The 26,750-nt window shown below is 35.3% G+C and overlaps 1 protein-coding gene and 1 long non-coding RNA gene across 2 annotated transcripts; one reads left to right on the forward strand and one right to left on the reverse strand.

Annotated features, from left to right (window-relative positions):
• Positions 1-389: 389 nt before the first annotated feature.
• Positions 390-17,684, reverse strand: LOC135688809 (potassium channel subfamily K member 15). The gene is made up of 3 exons (XM_065205827.2): positions 16,971-17,684; positions 6,240-6,327; positions 390-4,807 (listed from the first exon to the last, which is right to left on the reverse strand). The coding sequence occupies exons 1-3, from the start codon at positions 17,148-17,150 to the stop codon at positions 4,170-4,172; spliced, it is 906 nt and encodes a 301-aa protein (XP_065061899.1). The 5' UTR covers positions 17,151-17,684; the 3' UTR covers positions 390-4,169.
• LOC148959543 (uncharacterized) lies at positions 15,480-26,750 on the forward strand. The gene is made up of 3 exons (XR_016144027.1): positions 15,480-15,759; positions 21,351-21,413; positions 25,948-26,750. It is a non-coding gene; the product is annotated as an uncharacterized LOC148959543 (long non-coding RNA).

Consider the following 26,750-nt stretch of genomic DNA (forward strand, 5'->3'; position numbering starts at 1 on the left):
AGACAACAGGTGCTTCCTCCGGAAGAAAAAGTTTCAAACAGAGGGAAAGGGCGTGGTCCAAAAGGGTGTTGTCCCTGACACACCTCCCCCCCCCACTTATCCCAGGCTGGAGCCGCCACTGATTACACTCTACTTTAACAGCTTATTTGTCACCAAAAACAAATTTTTGTATTGTAAAACACATTCTCCGGGCTAGTACCTAATGATTTCTGTCATTTGAACAAAAAAACCGTCGGTGTAATTATATCTGGGCTAAGTACTGCATGATTCTTTCCTTTCAATAGTATGATGATCGTGTACAGTGGCGTAGATAAGAGGGGCGAAAAACTGAGATTTTCCGACAAAAATTTTCAATTTGTTCATACATTTGAACATACTTCAGCTCAGTTCAGTTCAGTTCAATTCAGATTTTAATATTTTAAAAGTCCTCTACATACAATATCTTACTACAACTACATTACAACTAATTACAAACAATTTTCACACATTACATAAAATACTTATAATAACAGGCAATAAATAACAATTTTCTTAAACGTAAAAATCAACGTAAAATATTATTTTCTGGGGAGTTTCTTTAGGATAAGGTCTCTCAGTAAATGAACTAATCGAGGAGAGAGAACCTCTTTTTCTAAGGTGGTTTTAAATGTAATTGATCATTTACATGAGTGACAGAACAACAAGTTTCGCTTCAGAATCAAATTTGATAGCTCTTTTTGAATAAAAAAGTTTTAAGCCTTTGACAAAAATTGACAACAGACAATGATCTTTTTACATCTACTGGAATATTGTTCCAAAAATTTAGCATCAAAGAAACGCACAGATCTGATACCAGATCGCAAAGTATTTTTTCGTATTGAAAAATGTAATTTTTGTGGCTTGGTTTGCCGTGTACCTTATTGGTGATCATATAACAAAGACTCAAAAAAGTTGTCACACAGATTCAAAACATGACATAACGACATTAGAACTGAAATAAAACAAGTGATAAAGTCTAATAACTTACTCAAAGTCATGTTTCATAAATCATACAAATTGAAGATTTCATGGTCTTTTCTCTTTGCAAAGGGCATTTTTAAGTTGCCATCTGTTTAACAACAACTGAAGAAATCGTAATAATAACCTTCCAAGACATACTGTCCTCTAAAAATGTAACACTTGGATAAAAATGGAAAACCATGTTATATTTCCGACAAAATCAGAAAGTTTCCGATAATATAGCTGTTTAGCTTTAGAGGAGGGGTTTTGGTTCCCCTGTTCCCCCTCTATCTACGCCACTGGAATCAAGTATCTAAACCAATAGGAGGTTAAACGAAAAGTAGAGTTACAGTATAGAGATAGCATTTTCATTTCTGTCAAATAAATTATTATAGGTTCAGTTACGAGTTAGAGAGAGTCTTTACTGAAGCTGTTGGCATAATTGTATCTACAGTATCATTGTACATTGGGTATCAGAATCTCCAAAGAGACGAGAAGAATGGAAGTGAAGGGCAATGTTTCAAGAGAAAAAAAAATAGAAGGGGGTCAATATTCATTTTATCTCACCCTTTCGTTGTCTTTTATTACCCTTTCGTTACCTACCTTTATCTCACCCTTTCGTTTTCTCGCCGATTTTATTTCATAAGGCTCTGATAAAAAGGTAATAAAAGTCAGCTCCCTATGTTATCGATTTGTGATGAAATGGGCTATTGTTTAATTTTTTATATCATTTTGGGAGATAGACAAAATTGCAATACGAGAGCCTTTGTAAACAGGGGCAGTCATTGTCAATGGCTCTCACAGCTCGGACAAAATCTTCCAGATATATAAAATTTGTGAACAATTTTTCGACCGCACAAAATTTGCAAATTGCTTTGATAAAAGCAAACATTTTACAACATACTGAAACTCTTTCGTCTGACACTCCTCAGAGTATAAAATGTCAGAATAAGGGTCCACAACTAAGTATATACTTCCATCGTGTTTTTTTAACCCTTATTTTCACGGGTGAAGTTTTATACTCTGAGGAGTGTCAAACGAAAAAGCTTTTAGTATGTTGCTAAGTGTTTGCTTTTTTCAAAGCCATATATGAAATCATATTCGACTTTTGCTAACGAGGTTTGCCAGAAAGAATCTGATAATCAACAACAGACAATCAATAGACTTCATCATTTCTAAATTAACTACAATTGATATGCTAGGGATGATTAGTTTTTGAGTATCAATAAAGTTTACAATATTTTACAAATGTACAACTGTAACGATAATTTGATACGCTACTTAACAGAAAGGAACAAAATAAGCGATAATGAGCAAATAGTAGCTTAAATAGAAGTATTTAAATTTGAATAATCGAAACAGATATGCAGGGAAGGGACTTATCAGGATTTAATGTGACAAAACTCTAAAAGAAAAAAATCTAATATTGCTTCCTTTGAAGTAAAAGAAGAAAACGCCGCTCAAAAAGAATTAGGTTTTTAATAATTTGACTGCTAGACAAAGTTTTTAAAGCTCAGCATTTTATCGCAGAAAGAGAAATTTTTAGAGTGAGAAAGATAGAAAGGGGGGGTAGTTGGAGATAAAAACAAGGCTTTTTCCAGATTTTAAGAGGCCACTGTACGCTCTGAAATCCTATGCCCTATATATATGTCTAGCTTCAGTTTTGCTGCTTAAAATAAAAAATTGCTTCCCAAAGAAAGCTTTCTTTTGGTTCCTTGGCTTTAAAACTCTTCCATGAGAAAGTTTTCTAACAAGTAGATTTTCAAAGAGTAGAATTTACTGAAAGTTCCTTTTATCATGTTTCGGAAAAGAAAATGACATAAAATCATTATCAATTTATGTATCACGTTGTTTTATAAATGACTTTTCCTTGGGATTCTTCAGCTAGTTAAAGAGGGATACCCACATGTGGGACCAGAAATACTTGCCATATCAAATTTTAAAATATTTTCTATCCATGCACATAATGGAATCTTTGATCTAAAAATTCTAAGCTTTGAAATGCTTCAGCCATTGTAGCTTTTTAGCAATTTATAATAACGAATACTGTTTAGAATTGACGGCGACAACTTCATTCTAGTAATTTTTAACACGTTAATGTTAGTATCTTAATCAACTGTGCTTGTCATAAAATTAACATCTTACTTCCTTGAATTTTATCATTAAAGCAATTATGCAAAACAAAAATTATCAACATATCTAGGAATTTCACTTATTTGAATATATGAAGTTTTGGCTGTCAGGCAGTCAATGGTAAATTTAACTTTTCTTTAGAAGTTTTTAACATTTTTAAGCGTTGTCGATGTCAGTCGTTAGCATATAATAACTAAGATTGTCTTAATATTCACAAATTTATCGCAGTATCTTATCTTACTTCATCTTTTGAGTAATTTATATACAAGTTGAAGACATGAATTTTGAAGTTTAAGACAGGTCAGGTGATTTTGGGAACTAGTCATGTGACATTTTAAAGTTCTGGAATTTCGCAAATATTTGCCACAGACAAAATTTTATTTTTAGTTGAAATTTTTATAAATCACGATGACACAAATTTTTTCACTCAAAATCTGAAGAAATATTATTTAGAATTTGGCAAAATCGATATCAGATACCAATGGTGTGTTCCAGTGGGGGGGGGGGGAGGAGGAGTGGCGTCAGGGGCTGACACAGAATATTCCTTTGCAACGAAGAATAATTTTTCCACCTAGGAGTGTTTAGCTGGGAAATTCTCAAACTTGTCTAAAAATAAATGAACTTGTCGGCAAATGCCACCTAACGCAAATGCCCCGTGATCGCAAGAGCTGGCAATGGCCTTATCGGACAAACCTGAAGCTACGGAAACTGGAATACAGCATTCCCTAGTTAAATAATAGCGCATACAATTCTGTGGCTTTCATTTAGCAAAAGCCATTCCATGAGGCTGTATAGCCAGTTGACTAACTTTGGGCTTAGCATTAATTTACTCACTGGACTCCAGGCCATGCACACTGTCGAATTTATCCAGTGATATCTCATTGTTTTCTTGTTCATGCTTTGTTTTTGATGTCTTTTATTCTTTTCTTCTTTTATTTTCTTCATGTCTTTTATTTTACTCTTGCTATTAACTGTTTTTCATTTTCCCAAAACCAATTCTCTATTCTCTTACGAGACCATCACCTCAGCATCATGTTACCAAACCCCCGTCCTCAATGTTAGCAAACAGACTCACGATCCGTTTCTCTTTCCTTACACAAGCTCTTAGTCGGCGACGAGCCTCGACTTCGTGCAACCTCGACCCAAGGGCAATTACGTCTAGCCGTGCCGGTATTGCTTGCATTTCCATTGGTTCTTGCAATTTGGTTATTCTGTGCTTTGAAGCGCATGTGACGCGTGAACAAATGTGCGGACCAGATGAAGCTTCCAAGCACTGTATAAGCAATAAAACTCGTAAGATTGAAAGCCACTCGCAAGGCCTTATCTCTACGTGAATTTGGCTTCACATTCGCATTGACACGCATCTCTGTGTTGCCGATAGAGAAGAACAGATTCGCTGTATAAAATGCTGCATCTAGGTAATTCCAGTTTTGCGTCGTCATAAAAACCACAGCAGATATTTGATACGTAGCGACGAAGAAAATGAAATTGATGATAATGGCCTTGAGATGAATATGGGAAGTTAACTGGCGTTTGAAGATCTTAACATTGATGAAGCGGATTATTGCGTACACTAGAACGTTCAACCGCTTACCAGTCGCGCGGAAAGTCAATATTGTTATCGGAATTCCGAAGGCAGCGTAGAATATGTATGCTATTTTGCTGTTGTTATTATGCAAAGTTCTTGTCGTTTGACCTGCAAAATAGAATAATTGTATTACTTTCAAATGCTAGCCAAAGAGGGACAAAATCTTATTGTCAGTATTTATCATTTCAGCCAGAAAAATGAAATCTGCAATCGTAGCCAAGGCTTTTAGCAAGAGAATGATGCAGGCATGTAAATATATTTTTAACAACCATCTGCTTGAGCAGTGCTTGGCTACTTTGAACATAAAGAAGACAAAATACCAGTTTATTCAACGACAGTTCGGAATAATATCGAAACTGCTAAGCATTAAAATATATTGAAAAATTCCAAAGCCTTAAAGACAGAGTTGAGCGTTCGGATTTAATGAACTCAGCATATCAGGAGTAATTTTAAAATAGCTACTATGGAAGATGCAGACTTGGTCTCCAATTATGAAAGTGTGGTGTCCAGTCCACAAAAGGCAGAAAAACTGTTTAGTGTCTGTGACATAATTTTTGCCGCTTAGTGTGGAAAGATGTTGTTATACTTGTATGGAAGTTGTTAGAGTGATAACCAACACAGTTTCTTTAAAACTAAAATAAAAAAGGCCACCAATATTTTCGAAACAATATTAAAACAATACTTAACTATAAAGCGCATAAAGAGTTCATTTAAGAATATTTTTAGAAGTGAAATTTCAAATGATAATCAAATGAAATTTTATCAGAGTTAATTTTACGAGGGAGGGTGGTTGAACTTGATTTCGCTAGGGGTTCTTAATTTAGCTTTTTTGTGTTTATCCCATTTGGGTGTCAATTGTTATTCTTCAATTTGGTATTTAAGACCTTATGTGCTCCTTTGATGCCTTTGGGCATAAAGAAGTAGGAGTTCTATAGTTTGGGCGTCTGCACAAGAGTGTGGGTTCCTTGATGTATTTAATTGCGTTGGATCGGGATTTTCATGTTTATTTCGTATGCTGTTTCCACGCTGTTCTCTTTTCCCGTCCCTCCCTCCCCTTTTGATATCAAGCATAGTGTGTTTCTTCAAATCCTTGTTTATTTCATTGTTTTAAGCTAGGGCCCATTCACATCACGGGATTCATTTCAAAGTTCTTGTTATTTTTCGTTTAGAAAAGACTAGGCTCTTAATTCAGCCATGTTTTCTCTTTCCCTTTCATATCTTAGGTATCTAAGGTAGGATTGTGCATCGGCTTTCTGGTGGGGAAAGTGAACTTTTCTTGTCAATTCCCTGCCCAGAACTTTAAGCTGCTTTTACTTGAGTCTATAGCTATATCAAAGGTTAGGATTTTGTATGGGTTAGGTAAAGCAACTTGTGCCGATGCACCAACGGCTCAACGTTGCTTCCTGTGATGTGGGAATGTAGCCTCAAGACCTGATTTGATGAGGGATGTGGAAACATCTTCTGAGGAAGCTTCTATATTTTAATTGATGGAATGCACTTGTCTGTTTTTTACGAGTAAGTAATTAAATGACAAACCTACCAGTTCCTTGACCAGTGAGAATATTGAAAGAAAAATCGGTTGCCTCTATGAAATTCCAAAGGTTCTCTTTTGGCACCGGCCGTTGCTTCTGCAAGGTAATTATCAAAGTTTGATTTGCATAGATGAGATATTCATTGAAGAATTGAAGGTGTTGTGAAGTTCATTGATATTCGTTACCAATAAGCAGTGCTTGCGCCTAAATCTTCTTAATTAACCAGTTATCGGATCTTTGCATATTTGTTGATTGCTATATCTCCTCCTATAATAGGTTTTGTCTGAGTTTTGATAACTTGTGATTAAAAATTCGATTAAAAATTTAAATTATTAATAACGAAATAACACACTCAAACTAGTATGGTATTGTCTTATAAGCTAGACCTCTTGTAAATGGACTCGAGAGCTACTGTCTGTTTAAACCAAATAAGTTTTTGGTACTGTAATTTTCGTATATGGAATGTAAAGAATCGTGCATTCCGAGTATTTTTCAAAACATTTTTTATAATAATAAATAAGTTTCTTGTCTATTGTTTCATTAGATTACAATCAATAAAAACCTGCACGAAATTGTTTTTGAGAAAATCTATGCACATAGCTACTTTGATCTGCTTTAAAAATCAAGTCACTTCATTAATTATTGAAAACGTGCATTGAACAGAAGTGTAGTTTGCATTCAACCTATTTGCAAAGGGTTCCCCGCTGCCTCTGCTAAGTAAGGTCTAAATTTCTGCCTTATTCAATTCATGAGAGTTCTAGAAGGTCAGCAATTGGTTCTTTGTTTCAGTGATTGGGTGACGGTAAGATTCTAATAAAAAGACAAAGTATGTTCGCTTAAGCAACAAATAGTCAATTTTTGAAGAGTTGGATGAAAGTTACACAGAAGTGTGAAACGAGGAAAGTATAGTGGGATATAATATGATAAAACACAATGCATTGCCATGCTATAGCTTGCCATGCCATAGCTTGCCATGCATTAGCTTGCCATGCCATAGCTTGCATTGCCATATGATACAATACAATACAATACAATACAATACAATACAATACAATACAATACAATACAATACAATACAATACAATACAATACAATACAATACAATACAATACAATACAATACAATACAATACAATACAATACAATACAATACAATACAATACAATACAATACAATACAATACAATACAATACAATACAATACAATACAATACAATACAATACAATACAATACAATACAATACAATACAATACAATACAATACAATACAATACAATACAATGCAATGCAACGCAACGCAACGCAACGCAAGACAATACAATACAATACACTACAATCAAATTCAATGCAATGTAACGCAATACAATACAATACAATACAATACAATACAATACAATACAATACAATACAATACAATACAATATAATACAATACAATACAATAGACCACAGCACAATACAATAAAATACAAAACAATAAATTACAATACAGTAATAGCAAAGTAAAAAATGAATCAAGATTTCGTCGCCAAAAAAAATTCATTGTATCTGAGATTAACGAACAGTAAGCCAGATGCAAAAACAAAGTTGGTTTTCTCTTTCTTTGATCGACTGTTGAGAATTAGATGATGGGTGAAGAATTGATCTAGGATATGCCAGATCCCGGCCATCAGGTAAACCTTTCTTTGTCCAAGTTATTTGAGGGAATGACTTTTAAGCATGCCTTAAATCTGTCTGCTTGCTTTGATCTTGTAAGTACAGCTTGGACATGAGGCTTATTACAGAATTGTAACACTATCAGACGCAACGAGTTCTATTGAATGCAGGCCTTAGTCAATGCAAGCTGTAAATAGCGTGCCTTGCGGACAGAAGCTTGCAATGAGAAAGGCGGCATGAAGAAAAGAAGCAAGGACAAGAGATTATTTGCTCAAAGATTTTGTGGTCTGAAAAACCAAGCAATTAAAGTGAAAATTTTCTAAGCCAGAGATTTTCTAAAGCAATAGTCGGAAATGCATCAGGAAAGCTTAAAACGCAAAGTGCTCGTTTTAAAAAATATCTTGATGCTTTTCCTGATGTGGAAGCAGAACACTACAGCTCTTATTAAGTAATAATGATCGTGCCCTTAATACCTAGCTTCAATAAAATAGGGAACATCATATAAGGAATATAATTGAGGACTATCAAATAAGACAAAAATAAATTCTAAAAACTGATTTTCAACCAATTTAGTTCAAAAATTTCCATTCAAAACACAAGAAAACTCATCACTTGCTTTCTCTCATTACAAGCCTTCTCTCTTTACAAACCTTCTATCAAGTGTTTAGATACATTTATATCTAAAAGATCTCCTGCAAAGCACCTACCGGGCACAACTAAACAAGTTTCTTGTGCAATATCTTTCTATATTGCATTTCCGTATGTTTTTTACTTTAGTAAACAAAAATGCATCAGTTTGGCAAGAGTATGGACAAACTATACAAACAAACAAGAAAAAGACAAGTTTGCAATACAATGCGATCAGCAGCATAACACGAAGATCAGAAGAAGAAGAACAAGGATGACAGAAAAGTAGAAAAAAGCAACAACATCAGGGCAACAAACAGCAACATTGGAAACAACAACTAAATGAAAACCCACATGCGACCAAAAGAAATAGTGTCCAATGATCGTTGATGTATCAGGGGCGGATCCAGCGAAAAATCTGAATGAGTTCCAGGCCAAGGCTAGAGTCTTTCAGATAATGTATTGATAATTGTGCCTAAGACAACATTATTATTCATATTTATGCACTTTGGTACCAAGGTGAGGGGTAGGTACTATCCACTCACTAAATCTAGATTATAAATTTCTTTCCGACAGAAAACAGTGCCTCTGTAAAAAATTCTGCAACCCTCTCCCTTTCTAAATACCCTCTCGTTTGTCTTGGATGCCACAGCAAAGTTCTACCTTTTGTTTTGCTCGCAATTTGTTGTTTTGCCTACGTAGACACCAGCCAATTTTTCAAAATATAGTGTTCCGTCTGACCATAGGTCTCTCTTGCCATCAACGACTGCAGTTTAAAATAAAGGTAGTTAATACTCCTGGAAAATTCACGAGACTTCCTGGTTTTATCTCAAACGCTTGATAATCTGCTAGAATGCTGCGAGGGTCGTGAAATAAAAGATCTGCAGTCGCCATTTCGAATTCAAATTTTTTCAGTTCCATAACAGATCAGAGATAATAATTAGCCAATCAACTACTGGCTATTGTACAGCTCTCTTACAAATATGGTATCATTTCCGAGTTCCAGATGCTGTTTTGACTGAGTTCCATCCGTGTTCCAAAAAAAACTTTCATTGTTCCAATTCATTCATTTCCGAGGCAAAAAACGTTTACTTCCGAGTTCTAGAATTGACTGCTGTTGTCCTCCACAGCGTCTGGAAAATCGTTTCAAAATCACGACAGAGAAGAAGGAAGAAAAAGGGCGAACGAATTACATCAAACTGGCAATTTTAAAATTTTGTAAAGATTGCGATAAAACTTATAATTTCTAGGTTTTACTTTCATAGTTTAAATATTACTTATTTTAGGCAACACTAATCTTAGCTATATGTTGGGAAACTGACTGAGCTGTGTGCCTCAAGGAACTCACTCTGGATCCGCCTCTAAGTATGGCTAAGTCAGAGTTTAAATCAACACCCTCGAGTGGAAAATGTCGTCCAAATTAACAACAAGACGATGTGAAAGATTTCTGGAACACACACAAATTTGAAAAATTGAAGAGACGAACAATCTCTTCTACATTGTTGCTTGAAATGATCTTCGAGATTGCAGGCAATATCGGACTCTTTACAGACATCAGGGTAGAAATTAACAAATCCCTTTAATTCTGCTTGATAGTACTCATCAATAAATCGGATAGATACTCAAATCTGCTACTGGATTGTCAAGCAGAGGGGCAGCTGGCCGTCGGTTCGTTTGACAACTTTTTATTTGTGTCGAGTTATTGACTATGAAAATAAATTTTCTTATATATTTTGCTAAAATTCCTTTAATTTATTAGGTTACAGAAACAGCAGCTGCAGTTTTGTAGACGGTGTTTTCAGAACAACAATAAGCCAAGACAAGGCAGCGTAGAAATTAATAATATTATATTTGAGAGAACAGTTGAAAATTGAGAATTTACCTTAATGCCTTTAATTTTCGCACACCTTTGGATTCGTGCGCAGAGACAGTACGCGAAAATGAATTGTGGTGAAACGAAAGAGCTGATGAGATATCGCAGTCTGATTATTAATGCTGAGAAACAGTGTACATGCTAGTACCTATCCTAACTCGACTAGTAATTCAAGCAGTCAAAACATTCCGTGCACTAATCTATCTAAAAATGGGTGCTTTCCTTTTAATACGTTTTATGAATATTTTGCTGTCTATTGGCAAGACCACCTTATAGGTTCAAGAACCAACGGGTATTGAAAATCAGAGAGTCTAGACAGATGATTTTACTTTGCATATATGCAGCAAATACCGATGCAGTATGGGTTTCTATCCCCAATATATGGTACGGAAGGTTATTTGAAGGTATTGATAAGCATATAATTATAAAAAGCGTATTTCTCGAACTTAAAAAAGCGTTTGAAACGGTGGATCACGGGATTCTTCTATCGAATCTAACCAAATACGGACTGGAAGGGACATCTCTTCGGTGGTTCACATCGTATATAACCGGCAGAAGACAGTAATGTCAAAAAATGGCCATAGATCTAGCTTGAGAACTGTTGGCTGCGGTATCCCCCAGGGATCGTACTTGGGGTCGCTCCTCTTCATCCTGTATCTAAATGATTTTGAGCAGTGCCTCAAAAAATGCACCTCAAACATGTATGCGGACGATACCAGTGTCACCTGTTCTGCCGAAGATATATAAGATCTCTGTAATGATCTAAAAGCTGAGATCGACAATATTGCAGAATGGTTACGTCTGAATCAGCTTAGTTTGAATACTGATAAAGCAGAATAAATGGTTATTGGTCATAAACAACAAACCAACCGTATCCTTCGTCCACTAGAAGTAAATTTAAATGGAGAGGCAATCAAACGAGCTCAAAAGGTCAAATACCTTGGAATTTCGGTCGACGGAAATCTGACAAGGAATGAGCAATATAAAAACCTTAAATGGTGAAATAAAAAATGCTCTCTTGTCCCTGTGCAAACTAAAGAATATACTCCCACAATCAAAACTGGATCAGATCTATAAGGTGATGAACTATGAGGCAAATTGTCAAACACAAAGCTCGATCATCTTCATCGTTTACAAATCAGAGCGCGCGCGCTAATAGAAGGCTCAAGATTAAAGGACGGGTGGAGCTGCAATTGGCTTTCGGTCTCAAATTTGATAAAATTTGACAGGGCAGTTATGATCTATAAAGTAATAAATGGTCTCTGCCCTGACAATTTGAAAGTAAGACTTGTCACTAGATCCAAATATCTAACTATTCAACAAGAAATTGCCTTCACGTGGACATCCCATAATAGATAAAAATAATAACAATTTTTACACAGGGTAACCTCTTCAACACACAAAGTGCTGTTATCAACAAGGACCCTTTAACTGTGTAATTTAATAGGCATTCTCATGTAGCTGAATTTTTAGTATCAGGTATATTTACGAGTCATTTGGCGAATTTTATATAAGTTTTCTGAATGTCTGTTAGACCAAATCTGAAGTTCTCTTTACAACTGCAACTATACAAGCAAACTACTTCATGTTGTTTGCATGACCTTAGCATCTGCCTCTGTAGTCAATGATAAGCGGCAATTTACTCTACTGCTGTGCATCAATTTTAAACATCTGCGCGCTTCAACACATGAATCATATGTGGGTAGTTTTCCTCCATTTTGAGCCGAAAACAATGCAGGAATTAAGCGATTAAGCCTGATGAAATAAAATAGTCGATGACGTATAAAGGTTTTTCTGTAAATTCACGGCATAAAGAAAGCAACTTTGCTTTAAAATTCCGCAAAATTTTAAAAATCTCTTATAACAAATGCTTCGAACCAGCTACGAAGGCCTGCAAAGATTTCAATATAACAAATCCTGAATCTTGAAGAATATCGACTGTAAATACATTAGACATATGGCTTTTTTAAAATAAAAGGCATCAATGAGTATTATGTTGATGATGTTATCATTAAGAGTTCCTTTCAGTCACTCAAATTTTATGAATGTGGATTTTTAAGAAATTTTGCAGAGTATTTCTTAACAACAATCTCCAAAATAGAAAACAATCAAGAATTAGATCATCATGCTTTGATTAACTATGCACGACTTTTCGGAGACAACTGTCTTTGGCAACAACACCCTATCAATAAAATAGTGGGCAAACTCATTATTTTTCCAATTAAGTATCAGAACGACATTACGAAGAATCATTATGACGTCTCCTTTTACAAAATCGAAAAGGCTTTAAGATAAAAGCTAATCAAAGTTCCTTTAAGCTCGTTAAACTGACTGCAACATATTGACACATAATGTCGATAAAGATGATATTCCAGAAATCATTGTTTGCACGCATTTAGAACGCAAACGCCAACATTTGATGAAGAAATCGTTTGCCACGCCTTTACGTTGGCAGTTGTCTTATTGTTGTTTTATAAATCTTAGCAATGACTTCAGCTTATTCAAGAAAAAAGCCCTGATCTCTAGATTATGAATCCCCATTCAACAAATAAAGAAAATTCAATGAATAGAAGTGCTTTCGACTTTAAATCTTGGATTCACATCCTAGATAAACTATAGTTTAAAGAAACGCTCTTAAATCGGTTGATTAACTTGACCGAAAACCAAACAACAAGGTTTCATAGCTTACTATGTTGATGATCTCATTACCAAGTGTTAGCACTATTTGTAAAGAAATGCAAGCAGCTGAGAAGCTCTTTGATGAACAAACAAAATAAAGCTAGGTTAGAGAAAGCAAGTTATGACTTTGATTTGAAGAATGCTGAGTACTGTTTATAGAGAACCAAAGTTCCCGGGATCAACTGCAAGCGTATGTGGTGTGGAGTATAGTTGATTGCAAACAATCCTTGCTGTAAATCTTACGCTTATAAGATATCTTTTTTTCGACACGGTTGATCGAACATATAGTCTGCTCATCGCAAAATGTCTATCGATTACAACTACTTTAAACTTTGTAAGGTTAAATGTTAATAGAATCATGATATCATTATCGCAGTTAGACAACCTTAAGTTATGTGATGAGAGCAACAGAGAAATTGCTGAGAAAGAGCTGTTGGATATATAGGAGAAAATTTGGTTTAGGCAGAGTCAGGGTGTTGTGTTTTCCGTTTATGCTGTTATTTCTCGAACAGGAAACTTTATTCAGCTGACTAGTAATTTTTAAAAATTTTTGCTAAAAAAGGCTATGATTTTTAAGCGAAGAGCATCTCCGATCATGTTAAAAATGTTATCTGGATTGTCTGGTTACGCAGTCAGAAGGCTGTTTTTGATGCTACTATAAAACCCATTTTTCTTCATACTAGATCAATCACGTTGATGCGCATCAGACATTCATTGAAATATTCCTGAGACACGGAAGTCAAACATCTATTCTGTTATTGCTTGAAACGTTCTCTCTTTCAAGCAACATCCTTAAACTTCCTGTATGCCAACAATACATTCAATATCTAGCTGCCTACTTAGTTTGCTAATTAGCAGTAGAATTTTATTTGAATGATGAAGTTTCTCAAAATATTATACACTCTATCTGGCATATGTTGATGAGTTGGTCAACAAAAATCCCTAGCTAGACAACAACCGCAAATATTGCCCTGCTCATATCTTTTGAAGGCCATCATTTTACAATAGGACAATTAAAGGAAAAGCTCATTTTTTTCAAATGTCTGTTCATTTTCCGTCTTATCAGATTTTGTCTAACGATCCTTTAATTAACAGCCAAATGTTTGATCAACTGGATTCTTTATAAGTGAGAAATGCAATCGAGTAATTAGACAAAGTAAGTGATTCTTTCAAATAGAAACGTATTTAGTAAGCTTAACACATTAGAAATCCATTCAAGCTTTCAATACTGCTATAAGAAAGGTCCCTTGGAAATCGTTTCTCCCAGTCAAAATACAACTTCGTGGCGTCATTTACGAAAAATGCAAAAAATTTTCTAAAGCAAAAGGCCTGCACCTGTCCAGCAATCTTGTCTATTTTGCTGTGCGATATGAAGGGTTCACAAAGAATTCAATTGATCCTGGCAGGTTGCTGGAAAGAAAATGCATTAGGAAAGTCGAGATTTTGCTGATGTGTCTAAGACCTAATGAGAGGAAACCTTTGCCTCAATAGAATTAGGGTTGGGTCTTACACCGATGCCACAGGTGCGATTTTCACAAATGGCTCAGAAACTAGAAGAGGGAGCAAAGAGTAACTCTTGGCACCAAAGGTGCTCTGTTCTGAAAACAAAGGACTCTGAGGGCGATATAGTTCCTCAATTGGGTCAAACGGTGAGCCCCTAAAAGTTACCATACATCTACCACATTTGCCAAAGTCAAAGGGGCAACTTAAGTCAAAGGGGGATGACTCAGGCACAATAAACCCCTTTTCCTACGTTCTTTTAAATGTATTCTTCTCTTGTCTCACATTTTGCTTCTCTGAGAAAGGGGTAATGGCTATTTGTCATTGGCTTGAAAGCATTTCTTTTTCGCTTGCGATTGCTTCGGGTTGAATGTGTTTGAGAGTTTGCAGTTGAAGAAATGCTTTGTTGTAGATAGTGCTTGTAAGTTTGGAAAGAGTGTCCTAAAACGTACATGTATTAGGACACGCTGTCCAATTTTCTGAGTATTGTATTAAAGCATTGGAAATCATAACCGTTATTTATGAATCTTTAAGACGTAGATCACTATAACTGGCTAAAATCTCACGCTTCGAGGGCAAAAACAAAACCATTTGAAAAATTCAGTGAAGACAAAAAACTCTAAACAACGGGCAAATATTAACATTTCAAATTTTGCCACCAAAAGCCCATTTTAACAAGTTTTTCAATCAATGCTTAGCATGCAAAATCTGCAGACAGCGATACTTTATATATCTAGACAGAATAGCTTTGCAGCAAGAACAAGCAAAGGACCGACAGCCTTATTATCGACAGCCTTGACTATTGCAATCCAAAATGTCATATTTTTCATGCCTTACTTTTCTTTCCTTGTTGCTCTATTCTATATTAACAATAATCTTTTGTCTCTGAAGCAAAAGGAGTGAGCAAAGACTTGATTCTACAAAACTTTTTGTAGCCAGTGACATAATATTTTGTCTTTTCATTGAATTCAGCAGCCCAAAATCGTTGATTTCTTTCTTTAGTAAGAAGAGGAATCTTGCTATGAGGTTCAATTATTAATTAGAAATAAAAACAAGTGGCGTCACCTTTGCTGAGTAACAGCTTGTGCTTATTTCCTGAAATTTAACAGCATTGCAACCGAACATGAATTGGAATACGCGCATGAACTAGAATAACTACCTAGAATACAGTTTTTGATGAAACCATGCCTCCACAGGTACGTCAGGGGTATTGTTTTCTAAAACTGACTCTATATATGTTTATCAAATTGGGGGAAATTTCATTCCCTACCCTTGGTAGAAAGAGTTAAATCTTTCTTTATGTCCTTGGCTTTTACTTTACTTTGATGTCCAAAGCATTTTAATTTGATTTGAAATTGATAGACAATCATACAGAATATTGAAATCTACCTACAACGTTGTTCTAGAAATGTCATGGAAACTAGCTCCCTAGATATCCTGGTGTGTTTATAAAATGCCATATACCAGCTGCAAGCATTCTTCAAATGTTTTTGCCACGGTAAAAGATTGAATCAGTTCACTCCAACAAAGAACATTGGACAAGATCTTAATTTTAGAAGATTTCCAATCTAATATAACTTGAAATTAAGGTTTGATAACGGGTAACGCTTGATACGCTTTTTAAAATTCTTTCTCTTTTTCCTCGTACACTCTTTCCTTAATTTCAAATTATGTTGTCACAGTATATTGAACGACACGCAAGTTAGTATCTTTATGGAATCTTTTTACATCATTCCATGGCAACTTTCGAAACATTGTATTTTTTCCTCATACACTCAACAAAACTTTTTTATAACTTTGCAATTAATTCAGGCAATTGCTATTTACTTAAAAAGGTGCATCCTTTTCCAGCTTTTGCATGTTCAATCGTAGGGAGAAGTTATCTATTGATGTCAACTAACACGCCCTTAAAAGAATTATAAAATGTACTTCCTCGTCGGTTAGCGATTCGAAATTCAAGACTTTTACATGAAGAACCTTTCCACAAAAGTTTTTTTTCACTAGGTCTCTAACTTCATCGGATCACGAATTGATGAAATATACAGCTTTATCAAAAAAATGAAAAACAGAATGGGTTTTGTATAAAGACTCTGAATTCAAAAATCTCATTTCCTTGCAATTAATTTGAAGATTTTTATCAATGAGTATGTTTTGAGGGCATTCCATTAGGTCCCATTCCAATTTAACGCGCCTAATTAGCAACAATCTAAGCGATTCTACTTATCCTCTGGCTGATATTGCTTTAACAACACTAACCTTAACAGAATTCCATCACACTGCTTTCTATAACAATGATCTACCAAATATATGCAAACAGGTCTTTTGCTTGACAAATATCAACGGAATTTTAAAAATATCTCAAAGATATCTAAAAAGAAATCAAAACAAATTATCAAGAAGGCCATACCAATGCTATCGTTGTATTATCAAGCGGCTGGCCGTCTCCTTGGCCCTCGAGTAGAAGAAACAAGGCTCCTCCAAGACAAACATACAGATAGAAGACGAGGCATAAAACCAAAGCCAAGTTTGTTTCGGGTTTTAACGAAAATCCACGACAGCTGCAGCAGCAACGGAACTTCCAAACCATTTTTTCGTCTTTAAAGAGAAAGTTTTCGCGATCTAGCTTGTTCGTGTTTACAGGAGGGCGAGCTGACCGCCGAAAGACGTCATTGATTAGTATGATGTGTAGCAACAAATGATGCTCTCTTCACCAGAAGCCAATGAGGGAAATCTAAGACCGTTCATAAAAACAGTCAAGACAGAATGGCACAGCTTTCCAAGTACAAGCTCCTCCGTTTTGATTGCCTCTGTATGAATTACTCAGATAAACCAGCTGTCGTGGGCAGCTGTTTTTGGGTTTTACGCAGAAAAGTAACCATAACGATAGAATGCTCGAACAACCTGCTCAAATCTATTGTGTACCGGATAGAAACCTTCCTAGTGCGAATTTCACGATAATGGTATCCTGTAGGCAAAGTATTGGTATCCATAGGGGTCAGATTATGAAGAGAAGGAAAATAAAGTCGGGGCGGGACCTCCCTTTGAATTGCTTCAAACATTTTGTATCACTTTCAGCTCTCTAAGATGGATCACAATTTTCCAGTACATTTTTCAATGCTTCCATAAACGATGAATCTTACTACGAGAGCAAGTTTTGCTTGATAAATTCATTGGATTGTTTTAATATGAGGTGCTGTGTTTCAATATTTGCCATTTCTGAACAAAGCATGCTCTTCAACTAGCTTCAGTTTGTTGATGACGAGAAAAATATCCAGTGATTCATTAAGAAAAAGAGAAAAATACTTTTAACAAAAGGCAACTCCTTTATGTAAAGAAAGTAACAATAAACATCTTCTGTAGTTTTATATAGCCATTCCATAGCCATTGTCTTATGTCAGTGATTAGGGATGCTTGATTAATTTTTTTTGCAAAGAAAAAGCAATAAGCTTCGAAAGTTAAAATTTTTAGAAAATATTACACAATAAAGCTACTCATCGATCAAAACAAAAAATTTAAAGAACCAATCTACTATTGAATTTCAAGAAAAAAATTGCTAACGATGGTTTTTCAATACACAAATTAGAGTTTACACCTGTGGAAAGGAGTTTTCGTATTTCCATAAGTATTCTTCGATAAACTAGCACTCAGCGTGAGCATTATTCGATAAACTAACCTTCTTATGCATCTACCTTTGCGCTCTATTTCTTATATCTTCGATTTATTGTTTTATTGTCCTTTGCCAAGCATAACAACAGATCCATATCTACGCACTCACAATGGGTCACCAATGCCTGAGCAATTGCCACGTTGTGGCTTCGCGTGTTTTACAAAGATAAACCAAGCTTATTCTTCGTGGTACGATAGCTATTGTTGTTTGTAGCAATGCGTGTTTCAAAAACATCTTAATCTGCTGTCCTTGTAGCAAAAACTCCATTGGATGTTCTCCAATAAAGAAAAGCGAATGCAAACCAACAAAGAATATGAAAGTTGACTCTTGAATATATTAATGTTAAGATCTAACAATCTTCTAGCACAAATACAGCTGACGCTTCTACAGTGGCCTATCTGAGAAATTCGGAAGTGAGTTTTCACATTTTAATGTGAGCAGCAAATTTATAAAGCCAGATAGACCCCATTTTCAAACGTAGCATTTTCTTTTTTAAGAGGCTTGACCTTGTCTACATGGGCATCTTTTAATTAACCTTTGTATACCTATGACGTAATTATTTGATAAACCATGTTTACAGTTGATTTTGCTGCAATGATGATGAAGATTAATTGACCTTGTAAACAACACAGTAATGGGTCAAGGAAAAATTCAAATAACATTCATGGGAAAAACAATATTTAGGACAACTACGGCTTTGAAAAGGACTCGTACAAGACTTAATTAGGTCATTTCAGCCGTTATTGATCAAGAAAATAAGATCTCGAGGCTTTAAGATCGTTTCTATTCAAAACTGTTTTCATTTTAGGCTAGAGGTATGGCGTAAATAAGAGGCAAAAAGTCATACAGAAAGTAAGTGGCGTAATGATAACAACAAGGATCGCAAACGATGCACGCTGATTGCATGAACATTACAACACAGTCAAACGCCCCTATAAGACACGTGGTCATTATTCGCGCCATGAATTCTACATACTCAATTTTACTGACAAAGCTAAACAGATTAACAAGCTCTTGGACGCCCTAGGGCACGAACAAAGGGGCTGGGATCTTATCTTGCATGATAAATATGATTATCAATGTTTTCAGCTGGAGACACGCGTAGGGAAAATTGCGTAGCTCTCTTTAAACGGCTGTGAATTAGTGGGCCACTGCCTTGTCGAAGATTCTTGAGTTAAATGTTGCCTTATGACTTCACATAAGTGGCGTTAAAAAGGAAAGAATTCGGGTTCAAGATTCTACAATTCAAAAGCGGGCCCCAAAATTTGTCAAAGAGACAACGAGATTGATCGGGGAAAGGGTATGCAGACCCATCAAATCTTGACATTGTTGAAATCTGTTGATTTCAATATAAGCTAAAAGATCGTAAGAACCAAAAGGGCGTCACCTATTTTCCTGGGAGTATATGCCGGGCGTCACCTCTTATAAGTAGTGGCTATACTTAATTTTCTTGTATTTCAAAGATTTCCAGTCATAGAGCTAAAGCTAACAGAAACTTTTGGTTGGTAGATCAACTAAAGGGTAGCTCGACTGGGTACGTCTAAGCAAGATAAAAGTCTAAGCCAGCTATTGCTAGCAAAATTGACGTAAAATTCGTAAATGTATACTGTACTCGAACATGTAGGAAAAACTAGCAGTAGATGAAATCGTTTTCCTTATATTTCAAACTCTATGCGCAAATTGATCACAGGTATACGCGTTTTGGTAAGAAAAGGCGTTGCCATCAGCTTAGTTGATATCTACCAATCTCTAGATTCCAAGACTCAATTAACACCAACTGTAGACAAAAGGTGCCGTTCTAGAAAGTTATGAAGGGGGCTGTGCTGGAAAGTAAGTATTGGGAAATGCAAAGGCCACACCCATGATCACATTCTTACCACACCCAAAATTCTGGTGTTATGTTTAGAAGACATTCAAACTATTCGATGACACAAACAAACTGAGAAGAAATTACTCATGGGTGAGAAATCTACAGTAAAATAAAGGGTTGCTAACACAGAATTCGTCAAGCTAAATATGGTCTCACTTGCTAAGGAGGGCTGAGCCTCTAGATCTCTCTGAATTTGAACAAGGGGACTGAGCCTCCACCTCCCACCCCCTCTCCACGGCACCACTGCTGTAGACATGCCAAGGAAAAGACTTGTGTTTCTTATTAGGAACTGACACATCTTAAGTTATTTTTGACATAGCAAGAGAAAGAACTTTTAATCTTGCTATATGTGATTATTCTATATGATAACAAGATACACATGCAATATCTCTGTGTTTAATAGGGCAAAGGCGTTAACCAGTACATCTTGATTATAAACATCAAGTTGTTATTGTCGTGTCTTTAGGCAGCCTTTATCCGATGACCTACCTAAGCAGCGAGTGACAAGGAATATGTTATTGGACTTAGTAACGCAGACAGGTTCTGGACTGACTTGACGTCATCTGGTTTACTAAAAGATTGAGTTTCTGGCTGTTATTTGCATTATTTCCAGATTAAGAGCGACAAATCCATGATTATGATTGATTTGCATAAGATTTGACAAGTAATGCTTAAAAACAGTATTGCATTTGATAAGATAATAAAAGAAAGCAAGAATTTTTTACATACTCCAAGTAAGGAGAAGCAGATGGTAGTGGCCTTGGATATAAGATCATATGTTGGAGCAGTACGAAAACATGAGAAGAGCATCAGACCCTGACTAATAACAAACAGCTTTCGAAAAATGTCCATAAAAACCCAACAAAATTATTGGGGTGGAGGGGAGAGACAGATCATTACATTTTGATAATATCGAAAGTTTTTGATTGCTATGTAAAATAAAAGTTGCTTCATTCCATCATTCATTTAAAAGGGCATCGTTGTTTGTTGCAAAAGTAAAAAAGGACATGTCTTTGCATGAGCTTTCTTGGGACTACTCCTCCAGATCTCAACTCTCCTGGAGCTGCTTATGTCATTGAACCGAGGAAATGGTCAGGGAAACAAATGTGTGCTTTTCAAAGCCCAAAATAACACACTTTTGACTTCAATGTGCTTTTTGACTTCTAATTTCCACAGGGCTGATGAGAATATAAACTGTGCCTGTGATATCACTGTGTGTTGTTTTTGATATTGCATTGTTTTCCTTGCAGTGAATACAACCACCCAAACTTACAAGTGTTGGGCTGCATTGGGGCAAAAACATCTCAAGGAAGGTGTGGTTTCTTTGTTTTTGATAGGTTTTAGACAAAAATTAAGGATGTTCTTAAACATTTGAAAGTTTTTACCATTCAGACCTGCAGAGCAAGATGTTTGTAAAAACTGAATGATTGAATGATTTAAGATGTCTGTAGCCCTTGTTTCAGTACAACCATTTAAGCGTAAAAGGGATACTCTTAAAGAGAGGCCTAAAATATATTTTGAAATAAGCAAACGATAGCAATGTGGAAACCCGTGCAATGCCTTTCGCGTAAGAAACAAAATAGAAAAGTGACGCAAAACAAGCAAAAGTGTCACGTGGTGACAATTAAATTAGAGAAAAACAACAACAAAATAGAATCCTGTACCTTTTGCTTCTCTAGCTGCTCTTTCCAAGGCCGCAGTCCACATGATCATGTGTATTCAAAATACCTGAAAAAGTGATGTAAAAATAGCAATAAGAGTGAATCGTGCACAGAAGCTAGACCCAAGGACTACAAGTCAAAAACCAAAAATGACAAACGATGCTTGTAAGATTGTGTAATATTTGAAAGGCTAATCAGAACCATTATGAATAATAGAATTGCTTGAGGGAATGACTAGACTATTGCATGACAACACTGGAACAAGGGGATTGATTGTTTGTTGGAAGCAAAGCATTTATATGACTTCGAAGGGGGCGAGTCTCCTTGAGAGCAACAAAGTAGCTACATCACGGTTGGACTTGGGGACACGTCCCCCAATTCTCGTCAGGATCAATTTTGTATTTCGTCTAAATTCGATGATATATTGCTAGTGGAGGGTAGTATTTAACGTTCCCTTCAGGTAAAATTTGCGTTCCTTGTTGATTAAAGGACCCTTTGTGATGCTAAAAAGGGAGTGGTCTAAAATATTTTGTTTTGACCACCAAACCCCCCCCCCCCCCCCCACCACCAAGCGTAGTGGCTGGCGCCACCGTTGAAGCAATTGTGGCTGCGGAACTGATAACGATTTATTGTTTCATGCATGAGTACGGCATTGCTACAATAATAACAATAATTATATGAATATCATACCTGTAGGAATCGTTACATAGGCTGGAATCACTTCTCAGTAAATAAATGTCTTGATCCTCGACTTTTTGAAAACATTTCCCATTTGCTCTAATCCAAATGTTTTTATTTGATGAGGAAAAAATGGCGAGAAAGAGAACATCACTTTTCACCACGAGAGCTTGGCGAGAAGAAGCTCACTGGGATATAATATATCAGTTCTTCACGCTCTATTCGCTGCATCATAGCGCATATGCATTCTTTGCTTGCTTTAAAGATTTCCTCACAGGCATATGTTGATTTCTGTACAGCGTTATCTAAACGTATTTATACCTCTTGCTTCAAATTTAATACTATATAATTGTATGCTATAAAGCTCCATCTTATATTAAACAGATGTGTGAATAGATCCACAGTTTTGAGTTCTGCGTGTACAAGAATATGTTTTCGTTAATTCCACTTGTTTTGAAAAAGTGTGTACTCAGTTTTTCACTTAATTGAAATTGCACGAAAACTTTGTTCATAAAAAAGGGTACTTCTGCATGACCATTTTTCAACATTCAAATTTGGTGATAAACGAAGCAGTGCTTGATTAAAGTAAGTTAGTTGTCTTTAAAATGGATTCCATGCAAAATGAGAACAGCATTGAACTGCCAAGATCAATGCAAAACCAGCAGATATAAATATATATAGATTTGGTACCATGGCATTGCAAAAGGTATGCCTAAAAAGCCAACTGGCGTAATCTCTCAAAAACGTGAAGAGGAGTTATAAAACTGATGATAAAAACAGTCCTGGTCAACAAATATTGAAAGATGGCTAAGGTAGGCTTAACTTGTCTTCCCAATCTCAGCGGGTTAATCTTATCTACAGTACAATAATCACAACAGAATTAACAAATGTAAGAAGGTTTAATCATTAAAATTAATAAGCTTTCATTTGTTATCATGATATTGCACTATAGATGTGTATATTGTAGGGACTATTACAAGAATCTTCTAAACAGGCTGAGATTCAAGAATCTGTCGAATGTTATGTTATGTTATGTTATGTTATGTTATGTTATGTTATGTTATGTTATGTTATGTTATGTTATGTTATGTTATGTTATGTTATGTTTTGTTTTGTTATGTTATGTTATGTTATGTTATGTTATGTTATGTTATGTTATGTTATGTTATGTTATGTTATGTTATGTTATGTTATGTTATGTTATGTTATGTTATGTTATGTTATGTTATGTTATGTTATGTTATGTTATGTTATGTTATGTTATGTTATGTTATGTTATGTTATGTTACATCCCCCTAAAGTTTGAACACCTTAATTTTTTAAAGAAATGCGTGAAAAGAGAGCAGTAAATGATGATCCATTCTCATTTAATATTACCCTTTTTTATATTCTGTTACAGGAATGAAATACTTGTGAAAGCACCGCTTTGCTTTCTACATAGAAGTCTATATATTGCATATTTTTAAGATGAAGCAGAATCAGTCATTTGTAAATCTGAATAAACACGGAGAAAGCAAAAAATCAGTAAACACATCAGAACGCAGGGGTCACAAAAAAATCCACTTTTCAACATTTAAAAGAACTTGTAAGGAATTTTGGTGTTTTTCCTAAAAATCCCATCATTGCTTGAATTTTCAGTAGGCTTTTGCACATCAGATTTAACGTGCAGAAATCACGGAACAATTAGACGCAAAAAATGCAATCAAAACTTTTCTACTCTGTTTTCACAATTTATAGGAGCTTGAGGATATGACCACGGCGTGACTTATTAAATAGCAACTTTACTCATTGTAACACATGGAACAATGAATATTACTAGAAATGAAAAATGGTCACTACTTGGTGTATCTAGGATCTCTTTTGTCTAAAGATCGCTAGAATACTTTGTAGTTCTTTCTACAAAATGTTAACATTTACTTACCAAAACGTATTGTCTGTATTGATATCAAAACTCGTTCTCGTGTGATGGAAAGGCAAGTAAAGCATTCTTATTGTCTTCTACAGTTGCTCAAGTTCTTTAATCACCTATAAAGCAATACATGGTGTAATGATAAACCTTACATATTCTGATATTGTGCATTATGTATACATTGAACAAAACGTTTTTCCTTACTTTTAGTAAACGTTATATGTTTTTACTTCAAGATTAGACGCTTATTCAAGAAGGGGCCTATTCAAGGGGGCGCTTAATCGGGAGTTTATGGAAGAGAAAATGTCATATCTCGATCATCTCTTTGACTCTGTGTAGTTTTAGGAGCGGTGCATTATAAATTTTGCTGGCTAAAGAAAATGCCAAGCTACTAAAGCTTTGTGCTGATTAGCGAGGATCATCAGTCTTGTCACCAGGCCTCGTTTAGAAGACGAGGCTGGCATGCAACGAGCAGGTACTGATGCCATAGATGCTATAGCCTAAAACATGCTTGACAGCGCATTAAAATGAATGTCTTCTGGCAAATGAAATATGCAAAAGCTTCACGGATTACTTTCTTCTGTCTTTATCAAACATTGAGAGCTAAGAAAAATGTCTAAGAAAAATGCGAAACGATATGGTTAGTGAGATAAACCAGCTACAGAATTGCATGACCTTCCCGGTTAATTTATGCCTCACATGTACCATTTGTATGTTTTAGTTCCATGAAGCAACGATATTAGGGCAAGACCAATACCAAGCCCCCTGAATCTTTAGCAACCACTACACCCATAGTGCAACTTTGCAGCAAACTAGCTCATTCAAATTTTTTTTGAAATAACACTTTCTGTCTGTCACGTACAGTTTTTATTTAATCAATAACATCATAATTTTTGCGTGTTTTCTAGAGTTTTTCTCTTGTCTTGAAATAAACAATGATCGATATGGTCGGTCGTTAGCGAGCGAAGAAATAGAAAGGATGTCTATTTGATTCATTGCCATGGGCTAAAACGCAATAAGCCAATTTCAGGTTGCTTCAGGTTTGCATAGAATGCACAGATTAGTATGGACTCGGTTGGGATTACACAATAGTCAGCAATTTAAAGAGAGCTTTATAAAGAATCAAGCTCATAATTACATTTCATGAGTTGCAGTCTCGCTTATTTGCTAATGCCATCAACTGACTTGTTTAAAACTAATAGCGTTTGATTTCTTCCATATAAAGAAAGAATTTATCTCTTTAGTTTAAAAATTAATTTCCTGTCTGACCAAGTGATACAGTTACAGTAGCATGATTTTCTAATTACTTGAAAGGAAGAAAGGACACTGCTTTGAATAATTTGATAATGTCATTAATTTTACACTGAAAATGATATTGAGCTTTAATTTGATGCTTTTCAAATTATACAGCAGGTTTTCCTACTCGCAAAAAAAATACGACAATGTTTTTAGGCAAATCGGACATTAATAACTGGCCCTTACACTTTTGATAAACTTTTCAGCATCTTACCATTGTCGCTTTGCATTAATGACTCATTTATCAATTTTAACTTTTATCATTGTAGATATTTTGAGCAAGCAACTGCTCTTGTCTTACAGATAAGGATCCTTGTTCAAAGACAGGAATTTCTGATAATCGACTCCAGCGAAGTATAAAAGTTCGATGCACTTAATATTAATGGACAGGAGGCACATCAACAGACTTAAAATTAAGGTGAAAACATCCATAGGCTAAAGTCTATTGTCTCTAACACAGTCAAATATATATCACTTAATGCCAAAAATTAAAGTTGGAGAGTGTTTGGATCTGTAGGCAATGCAATGTTACTGAAAACTTACATACTTTTTAAAAGATGTTTTAAAAAACTCCCGACACGATGACAACATTTGCCACGATATAAACTGGAAAACTTTAGTCAAGCAGTTTGAGGACAAAGTTACTGAAGCTAAACTGTAAGTTATGCTGATGATGAAGCTAAAGTCTGATGGTCATTCAGAAAAGACAAAATATGAAGAAATTGCCATTTTTTGTCAAAATGGCTTTAAAAAGTGAGGTTCACACTCAAATCAACAATTGCGAGAGGCTGATCACTAAACTGATTACTAATACTATTGCATTCCAACAAATAGGCTTTTATCTTGTACCATACCAAACTACTCTAGAAACTTAAATATGCACAATAGTGCACTAGGATTGCCTGATTTGATGAAACCAACTCATAAAGACTTTCTCCTTTGTTCTTATATATAACGAAGAGAAATGATTTAAATACGGCGCGATGCTGCTTAGGTGGGAGCTAAACAAAGTCTGGAAGTAAGAGTCCCTGTTGAATCTAATTGTCTAATTATATGCTCTTAAACAGATTTTAGAGCTTCGAGAGAAAAGCAATATCATAAAATTG

The sequence above is a fragment of the Rhopilema esculentum genome, chromosome 9 (genome assembly GCF_057945365.1).
Source record: "Rhopilema esculentum isolate cy_ngs chromosome 9, ASM5794536v1, whole genome shotgun sequence".
Taxonomy (NCBI): Eukaryota; Metazoa; Cnidaria; class Scyphozoa; order Rhizostomeae; family Rhizostomatidae; genus Rhopilema; species Rhopilema esculentum.

Coding starts and splice junctions, on each gene's coding strand:
- LOC135688809 (XM_065205827.2), bottom strand. CDS start 17,150: ATGGTTTGGAAGTTCCGTTGCTGCTGCAGCTGTCGTGGATTTTCGTTA. Junction 6,328..16,970: donor ATAATACAACGATAGCATTG/GTATGGCCTTCT, acceptor ATTACCTTGCAG/AAGCAACGGCCGGTGCCAAA. Junction 4,808..6,239: donor TCTCACTGGTCAAGGAACTG/GTAGGTTTGTCA, acceptor TCTATTTTGCAG/GTCAAACGACAAGAACTTTG.